This window comes from Etheostoma cragini, chromosome 10 (assembly GCF_013103735.1).
Source record: "Etheostoma cragini isolate CJK2018 chromosome 10, CSU_Ecrag_1.0, whole genome shotgun sequence".
Lineage (NCBI taxonomy): Eukaryota > Metazoa > Chordata > Actinopteri > Perciformes > Percidae > Etheostoma > Etheostoma cragini.
Genome location: NC_048416.1, coordinates 24,049,929 through 24,062,873, shown reverse-complemented (window position 1 = coordinate 24,062,873; position 12,945 = coordinate 24,049,929). Strand labels below are relative to the sequence as shown.

Here is a 12,945-nt window from a genome sequence, read left to right as displayed (position 1 = left end):
CTCACCTTACCCCACCCCTCCTAATTTGAACTCCCACTCAAGCAGTCAATTTGAGGAGGTAGACAGAGTACATGCGCACATATTCAGCCTGCGTGCTATGTCTAGGGACTAGAAAAACCCCTCAGACTTTTAGCATTCTTTTCAATATTTAATTTGACAGTCGTTCACTCAGTTCAACATCACAAATCAAATTTCACCCAGCCCTTCGTTAGCTCATTTTCTAAACCGACTCATTCCCTATTCAGGGTCACTAATAACTTTGTGCAGGTCGCATTCATTTGCCGTTTGAATTCTAGCCCAACAATAACTGAAGTGAAGCTGTGTCGTTGAAGTGGAAGTGAATCAGACTCACAGTATGTCACCCCACAGTCTGAAACATCGTGTCAGCTGCTTTGCATAAACCATCATGCAGGAGCTTCAGTTAGTCGTAATACCAAAATTATAGCTCAACGATTTTGAAGGATTGCAATGCACTGATTTCACCCAAAACTGGAAGTCAGCAGTCATCATGTCTGCAAAAACACAAGAATAGGAAAATAAACGGCTTTACTGGTGTTCCTTTGCATTTTTCAGAACTGCGTCATGCTGTGGTTTGTGTTTACTTTATGAATTGTTGGATTACGTTCACTCACTGACCTTTCTGACATTTTAAGAGATGAGACTAAGGTAATTAAATGCAGCACACAGTTATTTGAAAAAACAAAACAAGTAGCCTTAATTTAGTAAATTAATCATGCTAGAATTCTCCAACTTTGATCCTAATTGATTAAGATAACACAGTTAGGCGTTTTAAAGCCACTGCTTGCTAAATTGTATCTCAAACACATACACAAATACACCCGGGATGGCAAAATTACTCACTTCCCATAGTCAAGTAGAAGTACAGATACTTGTGTTAAAACTACTCTGGTAAAAGTCGTAGTACAGATTTAACTATTTTTACTCAAAGTAACAAAGTAAAGGCTTGGAAATGTACGTAAAGTATAAAAGTAAAAGTAGCCTTAAAGCATGTTTTATGCAAAGCTACCTGGACCGCAGACATGTTACTAGAGTAAAAGCTGAGAAACTTCAGTGAACATGGAAAAAAGGTTCTTCATATGCCATTGGCTCCATTGTAAATGGATGTCTGCAGGTAGGCCTAAAACATCATATATGTGATCATTGTGGCAGAGACTGGACTCCAGGTTAACACGATTGTGACTGGGCAGCAAGATAAGAATTCAGTTTGGATTCTCTGAGAATTCTGTGTATATCCCGTCCAATTAGATTGAATTTGATTAGGTGGTAGTAACTCCAGTGGAATTATTTGAAACTTGTTAGTGTAGACTAGATTATTCCTGCATTTAAAGCTGATTCTGGTTTCTAACTTCACACCAGGTGTGTCTGTCAAAACACGCACGGAGACAAATTCTCTCTTTTGATGCTTTATTACAATCAAGCAACAGTATAAACATGGGCATGGGTAACTCTGCCATGGCTGTGTGTGTGTGTGTGTGCGTGTGTGTGTGGTTCTCCAAAGAAATAAATAACATTGTAAAAGGCTACCATAAACTTGCATGGGAATCATATAAGCTAGCAAATAATAACAATAAACCCACTATTAATTATGTCATGTTAATGTAGTGTAACTGTAGCATGTAAGTAATGCACGTTATAGAACCGTAAGAGAGGGTGTTCAACATTCCCCATTATATCGAATCAACAGCCAGGTGTAACCTTGGTAACAGGTTAAGAACCCAAACAACAAAATCACTAGCTAACTTACTTTAAATTTACCACACATATAGACCGATACAACAACAGGCTAAATAAACACACACACACACACACACCCACACACACACACACACACACACACACACACACACACACACACACACACACACACACACACACACACACACACAATCTCAACTGATTATCCTATGGACAGCTAGTCCCTTTTTATTTTCTCTCACTTTCTTCTCCGTTTGGCGTGCGTGATCACTCATGGTGTGAGGCGCGTGTCCGTGCCATTCTCCGACATGCACTCACAATCACACCTGAGCTGACCTTTTGTACAAAACTAAAGTAGCGAGCCAATTTTCTAAACTGTAAGGAGTGTAAATGGAAAATTTGCCACAAAAAATAAATGGTAAAGTAAAATAAAACTATCTGAAAAAACTACTTGAGTACAGTAACAAAGTGGTTGTACTTACTGTAGTTACTTCCCATCTCTGACACACGCACACACACACACACACAAAAACACACACACACACACACACTTTCACACAAACAGACCCACCCACACACACACACACGTAGAAGGAAACACATTTTTGGGAAAACATGTACACAGGATGTGGTTCATTTACCCTTTCCAGCACAATTACAACAAGTTAGTCAAACAAAACAACTAATTTCTGATAAAATTGTAGGAGAAAGATTTCTCTAGCTGTAAACAGTAAATAAGAAAACACTATTTCTACAAAGTATTAAGTCTTTTACAAACGTATTCCTATATGTTTTTTATATACTATACTGTTTTCATGATTTCATACAATGGCTCCATGCAACGAGGCTCTCCAAGCAGGACACGTTTTTTATGGTACTGGCATCGATTGGACCGATGCACCAATCAGAAGCCTTTGATTTATGTTTAGGGGCTGTTGAAAGGAGTAGTCGCTTGGCAACCGCCTAATGAAATGTACCTGTGGCCATTAAAAAAATAGCGCCCTGTGCTGCCTTTTGTTGCGGCTATTTCAAAGAAAGTGGCCGGCATCATGGTTCTTTTGATGAAAGAAAGGCATGATTGTAACTGATTCTCAGTGAAAACTCTCCGCTGTCTAATCGAAATGTGGTGATGGAGTTAGATGTGAGACAGGCAGTCGTGATCTGGTCTCTTATCGCCTACATTTTCCCTAAGGAACTGCCAATCATTGACTGGCCTCAGCTGTAAATGCATCGCATCCCATTAATCCTCAAAGTAGCCTTCATCACACATCGTGTGACGCTATGCAAATCTCTGTAGGCCTATGCTTCCAACAATGTATGAACGCCGCTCAATCTGAGCTGATAAAAGACGATACATCGGTACACACTGGGGGGGTCTCATTAAACATGAGAGAAAAAGTGTTACGAAATAAATTGAATTCAGCCAATTTGATACGCTGTTTTCTTTATTTGTGTCATAAGCAAGAATAAAAGTCAGATCTCTACGTTGGTAAGCTATAGAAATAAAAAGAAACAGGTTGATGTTCGTTGGAATCAATTAAAATCTCACTCCACTCGTTTTACCACTGACCTTAATAAAAATAAAAAACGGTTTAAAAGGCAGTTGGATGAAAGGTAAAAGTAGAATCGATATTTTTTGCAGTCTATCTTTATTTGATCTCTGAATCTGAAGGAATGAACATGGGTTGGATGTAACTGAAACCGACTGTTACTGTGGAAACCAACTTTCCCCCTGCCTAAACGATGTAAATCCATCCTCAACTACCCCGTCGACAGGCTTGTTTGCTGACAGGATGGGCTACTGATAAAACAGCTCAGATGATTCCCATCTCCATCGTAACAGCCTTTACATGTAGGCTTTCCAAACTCATCAGATAAAAACGCACAAAACGGGCATCCACTTTATGGATGACATGGATACTTCTAAAAAGCGATTCGTTTCATCTTTCAAATTGGGAAAATATGCTTGTCACTTACAGCAGTTGGTTACAGCAAAACTGTTCGCCACTTCCAGGTTGTCGATGTGGGGCGTCAATCTGAATTCCGAGGTGCCAAACTGAACCATTCCTATCCGAAACGCGCTGTACTCTTGGTCCGCGCCCCTTGGAAAGAGTCCCCCTGAAACCCAAATACAAAAATCAGATACACTTGCACATTGTGCTCTGGTGATACGTATTTTCAAGAACATGTTCTTAACATTTTACGCAAAATTGTGTCTTTTTTCAAGTCGTGTTAATTTTGAACTAATGGGTATACCTACCAATTTGAACACTAGGTGAGCCTCCATGCACGCATCCCCATAAAACCAGCAGAACTGAAACGGGTAAATTCACTATCTTTTCCATGTCCACAGTTTAGGTGTCCACATCCACCAGGGGAGTCTGATATTCCTCGATGTCTCCGGATATGTTAGATCCAACACATATTGGAGACCCTCCGCCTTGAGGAGAAAGAATAAAAATTCTTCAGTAAATGAAGAATTTTTTTAGTGAAAGGACACCAGCAGCGAAGGAATGGTCGCCAGCAACGCAGGTCTGCTTTCTCTTCTTCCGCTGCTCCTCGTCGCTCTCCTCCTGCCGGCAGCTGATACCTCCTCTGAACGCACAGGGACAGTGCGCGCCTCCGCTCGGCGCGCCGGAGATCCTTTCAGCATGACACCCACAAGTGGGGAATGCTAATGAGAAGGCGGACAGAGACGAAAAGAGCCGAGTGGCAACCACTTGGTGACAAGAGTGCACTCTGTGTTGATTTCAATAAAACATCCACGGTTCGCTATGTGCGTAATGGTTCCATGTTTCATTAAGTAAAGGATGCTCACCGGATATTTCAACAGGTCAATCGGTTTTTATGTCAAATCACTATTCTCAAAAGGATTTCCAACCAAACATTAGTACCTCAGGTGGACTTCCTTGTCTTATTCCCCACCATACTTGTGTTCACTGAACCTTCCTACCTTACTAACCCATTGGAGTTGATGATAAAGTATATACAAAAAAACAAAAAATGTATTCATAGTATCGTGTTTAAATGTACATGTATGAGACAATACATATACATTGACTGTAACTCAAAGATTGCGTTTATACATCTCACGCACATGACTGATACTGCCATACAGAGTGTAATGGGGGTATGCCGCTAATAATCTGCATTTATTAATCTGCATTTATTGAAATTTAGGTGATACAGCTTGATATATTGAACAGACAAAAGCAGCAAATGAGAAACTCAAACCAGAGAATGTGTTGGCATGTTTGCTTGAAAAAGAACAGACACAAGAAAAAAGATGAAATTAAATGTCTCTGTTCATTGACTAATCAGTTTATAGTTTCAGCTGGAGCAGGCTGATAAAGGCTGCCTCAGACCACTTCACTCTTGAAGGGATCAGCAGTGGCAATCCTAGACTCTGAGGGAGCCCCAGGCAAAGAAGCTCACCAAGCCCCCCCTCGACAAACATAACACCGTGCACACATATCTGAGTATTTGAACAACAAAAGAAGGAGTAACCTGAACATACTGTCCATAACACAAAATATGAACTCACAATATGGCTTATTAGAATTATGTAACATATTCTGAAACAGCTGGTGTTTGTTGCACATGATTTATACACAGCTAGAAAAAAAAAACACAGGTGGGGCCCCTTTCACCTAAAAAGAAGGATTTTGGGGCAGAGGCGGTGTATAGTGCCTTCATGGTAGTTTTCAGGGGGGTTGTTTTTGTCATTGCAAAATTTGCCACTATGCGTGGCCTCTTTTGCGTCGAGTGGGGCATGGGGGGGGCTGAAGGTGTGACCCGGGTGATCAGACTTATTACCTTAAATTAGGATGAAGTTGTCCTTGACTGCCCTGCTACTACTGGAGACACAGTACCAGCATCAACAGCAGCCACACATCAGGCACGTGAAAGCATGCCTCTGAAATCTATATTGGACATTTTAAAACTGAAGATAAGTCCAAAAAGTATAATTTCCACAGTAGCACTGAATCTTTACTTACTTTAATTTTAATTCATAGGTGGGTCAATGATCTGATTACCTTTGGTCTACAGATCTAAACTATCTAGAAGACATGATCCTTTCTCCTCTAATAGTTCCCGAATGCACAATGGGATAAACAGTAGCTTAAGATATTTCCAACCTTAAGAAGTTTTGTATATCTGACAAAACGTCAAAAAGTCAGCAAATGTTAATATTGAATAGAAGATTTGAATTGAGACCTCTTTCAAATATTTTCTTTTTCGGACACTTGACAAACAAGTCTTCTCTAATTCACGTTAAAGGTCAACATTTCATACTGAAAAAACTCATCAAGTGCTTCAGCCTGAGGCGATCCCTCATGCCCTCCAGGAATACCCATCAAATGAATCTCCACTTTAAGTTTGATCTACTGCTTGTTTTCACCCTCTGCATACAAATCCAATGTAAATCTATGGCTGGTTGTAACTGCCATTTTGAACAGGGTTAACTGGAGAAGAGTTGCCTCACAGCTTACTGGAAATAAATGGCATTCCTGTCTCCTTGTTTTATGACAGGCATATCTCAGCCTGCACAGAAATATGTATATTAACCATTTGACAGTGTGAGATAGCAATATGGGAGCAAACTAATGAGGCAGAGAGTGTTCGGGAGCTCAGGTTGGTGGCAGATAGAAGCCACAGCGTGTCAGATTTCAGCACCTCGGACAGCACATCACATACAACAGTGACTTTTCTGCAAGGAATCATTAAGCTCCATGAGTACACATACGGTTTGTGGGAATTTAAAGTAAGTGTTTGGTATAACTTGGGTTCTATTTTCTTCATTTGTAGTTGCTGAAATCAGGTAACACAGCAACATTGATTTATTTTCATTTTTATTTGTGATTCCCCTTAAGCCCATCCCCATCCACCGCCATCCATCCAACTTTGTCCCAGATTGATCATCAAATAACAACTAACTATGTTAACACACACAAACACACACGTGAAAATGAAAAAAAAAAGTCCCAAAGGCACTGTTTTTGTTTGTTTTGTTTCTTGTTTGTGTTGTTTGAGTTTTGCTGGTCTGTGGTCTGAGAAGATTTGAACACAAATAGATGACAGTTTATCACACATTAATTTTCGGAATTTATACTTTTAATTTTGCCTGCCTGAAGACCAATCTCACATTCAGCTGAACTGCTTTTCACCGACTAAAAGACTCTCAAGGATTAAATTAGCAATTAGTTGATTTTATTTTCCCTACAATCAGTACAGGAAACCTCTTGGAAATTAGCTGAAAATTACTCAGAATTTATTGACACCTAAAACTGGGCTTTGTTTAAAACTTCTTCTTACTGTTCAATTCTTTACACTGTCATACCTGGTGTCAGCAAAGTCACCATGTTCTCAGAATTTAACCATAGGTACAAGATTTCTGTTAGCAATAGGAACAATGGCCAAAACGTGAGAAATGAAACTTCATGCTGTATGAACCCAGAATTTCCATTCACTGCCAATACCTGTTGCACTCAACAATAACTGGACACCCAAACTTGGTTTTCTGGTACCATTTTCATTGCAAATCCTATTCATGGCAGAGTACATAGCATGCTCAGCTACGTGTGTTTCATGTACTCACATATGTTTATCTGTTGGACTTTGTCTGGAGGTTTGGTCGTGCATGGATTCACTCTGCTGCTGAAAGATTGAAATGTAATTTCAGTTCAATTATCTTAGAGCACGTTTTGCATCCTGAGAGATAATTTAACTGTTGGAACGCTGAACAGCGCTCCAATGAGTTTTTAGAAGTGAAATGAGAGTAACTCATAATCAAATTATGCACCCGCTGGCGGTGTTACAATGTTTATCTTTTGAGCAAATTTACACAAATAAACCTCAGGAGTGTGATGGGAACTGTACACATGCTAATGAAAGCATTTCATCCCCCTGTAGATTCCAGCACTTTGTAGCTATTCCAACCAAGTCAGTGACCTTTTGAGAAATGTTTGACCACTCAGTTTTGTATATCCAAGGAATCCTGTGTAAGTTCTTACTAGAAAGCATTTGCATTTCTGGCATTTAGTTGGTTCTCTTATCTATAGAGACTTACAATGGGTAGCATTTTAGTGTCTCATTCGAGGATTCAGCAACAACCCACTTATCTTGTGATGGGTAACACTTGCTGTTATGGTGTGGGGATCTGACAGATAACCTTTTGGTAACATAGTTTAATGGTTTTAATGATTCTCTTGCTGCCATTAGCTGCAGACAGTACAGAGAAAGAGTGAATACATCTTTCTGCAAGTATCTGGAAGTCCATAAGGAGCCATAAGGAAGTCTAAATCACTTTCTTCTCTCCTACATTGTTTTATTCTAATTTAGGTTTAGATTGACATTTAGAAATGGGTTTGTAGAAAATCTCAAGGGTTTTGCTTCCCTATATATTTTTGTATGAACTCTGAACTACAAGGTGGGTAGAAAACCTGGACGATAAAAATCACAAGGCGACTGTGTTGGCACAAACAAGACACTAGACGCCGCGCCGACCCTCCAGGCTCATGTAAGGCAATGGGAAAATTATTTTTGATTGATATTATGCAGCGTTAAAAATTCAACACATCTCCCTCAAGATAAATGGAATGATAACTCCAAATTAACTATTAAACAACTGAATGCAGGTTATGAATTTCATTACCGGAAATAATGCACATAATAAATCAACAATCAATACTTTTGGGTATTCCTGTAATTTCATTGCACAATAATGTAATTTATTACCTCAGGCAAACAGCTGATGCCATCAGCTGAGCAAACTAACAACACAAACAGAATGCATTTAGAGGGGTATGTGTCTGTATTATGAATAATGTCAATGATGTTGTTAAAAAGACGTACAGCGTTTGGTGTTATTCACACATTAGCTAATTCTAGGTTCTGCAGCTGGAAGTTATGACTACAGTTTGAGACTTTTAAACTAATCATTCCTCTGTATTTTGAAAAGGTTTGGGAAATTCTTTATGTTGTGTCAGTTGATCAGGAATTTAAAACCAGTAGTGCCTGTGTGACTTAGAAGGGCAGTACAGTACAGTTGCTGCTGATGTGACAGTGACCAAGAAGCTGTTTGAGCATACAGTGAAGGGGTGATGTGAATACATACCAAGGCCTTCAGACACAAAGAAGTTGCTAAGCCAAGCATTTACTGCCATTAGAACAGTTCTGGGGAGTTCAAACCTGCAGGGATCGGTCCCAAGGTCAGAATGAGTGCTGAGGCTGGACACTTTGACTGCATCACCTTACGTCAATAGCATTCAATCTGTACTAATGTCGCACTGAGCTCCTTTTATTATTTGCCCTCCAAAACACAGTTTCAGCCTTGGATCAGATGAGAGGTTCAAAACTAATAACATAAAACCTATTCAATCCTTACATAAGTAATGTCAAAGTAATAATGAATTAAAATATTCAGAGCAGAGCAGAACTTGTATTTTAAAACTTTAGATTATTAAGCTGACTGAAAATGAGGCGTTTAATGAGTTTCTGTTTTAGTTCTGAGTCATATTTACTGACAAAGTAGAGTTAATCACTGAAACATCAATAGACATGTGCTTAAATTGGGCTCTGAAGTATGAAAAGCATGTGACTTTGCAGATGTGAAGAAGTTTAGTGCTGATAAACAGCAGTCATTCGCTCATCAGCATGGAATTAGTTTCCAGCTGTCTGTATTGGGTATTTCATCTCTTGCATCTATTTTTGTTTAGTTCCCTCTGCCTTTTACTAATGATGCATCCTCCAGAACCCAAGCCGCTTGATGGTATTCATGTTTCCATCCGAGCAGTCACTGTTTTATGACCCTATGGTCATGATCACCCATTCAAAACATCTGTTTAAAAACATCAAAACATCCATAAATATGGTGCAATTGTGCCACTTATTCGCTCCACCATTAGGCTTTTCAGCCTTGTGTGAAAATGTGTGATTGTGGTGTTCTTTCAGCTTTACGATCTTCCTGTCTCTCTTCACTCTACGTTTTCTCTGCTTTGGGCAGAACTAACTGTAACGACGGGACCCATAGTCATGGTTATTTTATACATTGGTTGAGTTTGGCTGGAACTGAGCTCCTCGTCACCCTGACCTCTAACAGGAAATGACATCTTCCACACTTTCTTTACTGCCACATTTCAAGCTCTGCCAAAAGCCTGCCACCAAACGGCCACCATGCACGTGAGGGAATGGGCAATTGTAGCTGAACTGAAATCCACCGTGGCATTCGGAAAATAGTCTATTTTGTCATTGGTTTCAGATTTTACCGTGACAGTTCACTCATGACACTGTACACATTTGACAGTGAGTAAACAAAGACACTAGCTAACTGATGAGTTATTGTAAGGGTAGGTAATGATAATAGTTGAATCATGTTGATTGTATTATTGAAACATTCCCTTGATTATGTAATATATTTTGATAGAAAAGTATTTACAACACTTAAGATAACATCACATGGATCTGGTTGTATGTATTTCTGTGGCTAAGATAATGAGGTAAATGAACTAAAGTCAGTTTCACAGTAAATCAGTTTCCAATAAGCCCTGTGGCCTCTCCTCCCCCCCACTGTTCCTTCACTCATCATTGCCTGACTGTCCTGGTAGATTTCTTGGTGGTCTGGTTGGCCGCCTGGTGAGAGGTCATGTTGGATTAGAAAGCCCCCTGTGAGATATAGGTTACTGCACTGTGCTACTAGCAGGATGCTGGGCTGTGGGGGTGGAATGTACACACACACAAACACACACACACACACACACAAGCACGCACGTACACACGCACACGTACACACGCACACGCACAGACACACACACACAGACACACACACACACAAAGAGACACATCAGTCACTCCCACGAGGACTTTGTTTGATACACTTATTGTCCTGGGGTTGTGGATTTATTCATTGAGCCCCTTAGTGTTGTTATCGGGCACCATTGGTGGTCCTTTAGCTGTTGCATATTGGAATATCTGTTATGTTTGTTGCAGGTACCAGCCTCAGCTAATAACCACGGATATGACATATTAAACTGGTTGCAGCTGCTAACAAGCTAAACATCACTTAAGCACGTCTGAAGGTTTTTAACATTAATTTAAAATAGTTTCACCACTGAGAATATCTGGTTTATGTACCAAACTAAACCTATTTTAAGCGCACTCACCTGTATTTTAGCATTAAGTGGCTTCAGCACAATTTTTTTGGGACACACAACTAGGCACTACATCACTTTTTCCTCCCAGGAGGGCATTTGCATCTCCACATTACTTTACTGTAAACAAATATAGACTTGGCCATTGGAGGGCACTGCAATGCAGAATCCTTGAGTTTCTGTTAGAGCTAAAACCCTTCATCAGATGAGTCAAAAGTAAACACAAATAGATACCTTTTTTATTAATCTGTGAAAACATTTTCTTATCTTTTTGATTGTTTTATCTGTGATTTTAGAAGCATATTCCACTCTAGTTCCAGTCAGGCGCCCATTCTGCGTCTCAGGCAGGTTTATGATAGTGACGGACCAAATTCCTTTCCCATGTCTGTAACCATGGCAGCAACAGAGAGAGAGAATAAATTGTGTTTTCTGACTTTGTGTTAACAAAAATAATAAAATTGATTCCAGCAATTACAATTACAATTTTGCTCTCTTTACTTGAGCACTCCTAGTCAAATTTGCCTCAAACATCATGCCTGTTGTGATTACATATGGTCAGCACTTGCTTCATTACGCTGCAGACAGGTTTCATATGAGAAGTCTCGCAATGGTAGTCAGGGTCATTCTCCAGGCTAGTTTGCATGAATAATAGATGGCTGGTTTGGCGGGTAATGTTGGATTAGGAGAGGTCAAGCCTCAGTGGAAGAAACAGCTGCGTGGTGTGCAGGATGCATGTCGGTACAAATCCAGACCTTATAAGTAAACTTTCATTGATATCAGTCACGCAAAAATGACATACATGGTTTAGGAATTCAAATCTGTGTTAATTTTTAATTACATAAGATGGTGAAAAGTCATTGGATTTATTTGTCTTTGCTTGTAAACTTCACAAACACATGGTCACAGCTCATTAGTGACCCATTTACACACGCTACAGTTGGGTAATGTCAAACAGTACATTTGTTGGAAAGGTGGCAGTGTTACATAACCATCTGAACGGGAACAGTGATACACATATCCATTTACCTCCTCAAGAGCAAATCATAATTTTATAAATACTTTATATATATATATATATATATATATATATATATATATATATATATATATATATATATATATATATATATATATATATATAACTTTATATATATATGTTTTTTTTAAAGATTTTATTTTGATAAACATGCAATTTCTTTTAACATGCAATATAATTACAACGTTACATTTCGCATTAAAGCTTAAATAAAACGCTTTAACTTATTAAACTTGCAGGCAGACTCCCACTTGGCAAGGAAGTGAAAAATCAAATAACTATTTACAAATGCTCTTTTATAGATCTGTGCATCTTCTGGTTGGTTGTTACGAATTCAATCTTCCGTGGGTATATCTGTATTAACCCTGTATTAACCCCAAATCCTGTATTAACCTCTCAAGTACAATTCACAATAAATTAAGTATTTCAATATAAGATGCTATATATATACATTTTAGGTAAAGAAAGATTAAGTTAGAATTGTATTTAACCCAAAAACTTTGATAGTTATTTATTTTTGATTGTTATGTAAATATAAATGTGATATTAATAATAATAATAATAATAATACATAGACATTTTATTTTCTTCCTAAGATTATTTTGTATGGGTATGATTCGTATTTCTCTAAGTGTGTTTACATGCTCACTCTCGCTATGCTCTGGTTTTTGGAGTATCCCGGTTATCTGTCGCACATGTAAACATCATATCCTAGTTATAGAAACCTGGATATGCTAGCTGGAGTACTTTGATAGAAACCAGGATACCTTGGCATTTTATCATCTTATCCAGGTTAATGAACATTACTTGTTAGTGCCAAAGGTAGTGGGTAAAATGGTGAGCACGCCTGCAAACAGACGATTGGAAACCTGGCTTCTGTAGTGATCATGTATACAGGGATATGAAGAACCAGAGTTTTCAGGATAAGACTCAAAACCAGGATAATAGCTTGCATGTAAACACCCTCAATGGTAACTTTGGAATTAAACTTTTTGAATGTAATCCGATTAATAAAGCACTCACGGGAGGGAAGTGGGGGGGGGG

General features: G+C 38.9%; 2 protein-coding genes across 11 annotated transcripts in view; both read right to left on the bottom strand.

Moving 5' to 3' along the window:
• gria2b (glutamate receptor, ionotropic, AMPA 2b) overlaps positions 1–4,338 on the bottom strand; it is a 52,915-nt gene extending 48,577 nt beyond the window's left edge. For 5 of the 9 annotated variants that reach the window (XR_004658144.1, XR_004658145.1, XM_034883000.1 and 2 more), the window contains exons 1-2: positions 3,977–4,337; positions 3,694–3,834 (exon numbers count right to left, since the gene is read on the bottom strand). Coding sequence is in view for 5 of the 9 variants with exons in the window: in XM_034883000.1 (XP_034738891.1) it covers positions 3,694–3,834; positions 3,977–4,061 (226 nt within the window). In the remaining 4 variants the exon portion in view is untranslated. Of the gene's footprint in view, positions 1–3,693; positions 3,835–3,976 lie in introns of all 9 variants that reach the window. The other 4 variants (XR_004658143.1, XR_004658142.1, XM_034883002.1 and 1 more) reach the window with 1 other exon arrangement.
• A 3,095-nt stretch (positions 4,339–7,433) lies between these two features.
• Positions 7,434–12,945, bottom strand: part of glrbb (glycine receptor, beta b) — a 29,750-nt gene continuing 24,238 nt past the window's right edge. The window contains exon 11 of one of the 2 annotated variants that reach the window (XM_034883006.1): positions 7,434–7,444. The gene's annotated coding sequence lies outside the window, so the exon portion shown is untranslated. Of the gene's footprint in view, positions 7,445–11,997 lie in introns of those variants that run through there. The other variant, XM_034883005.1, reaches the window with a different exon arrangement.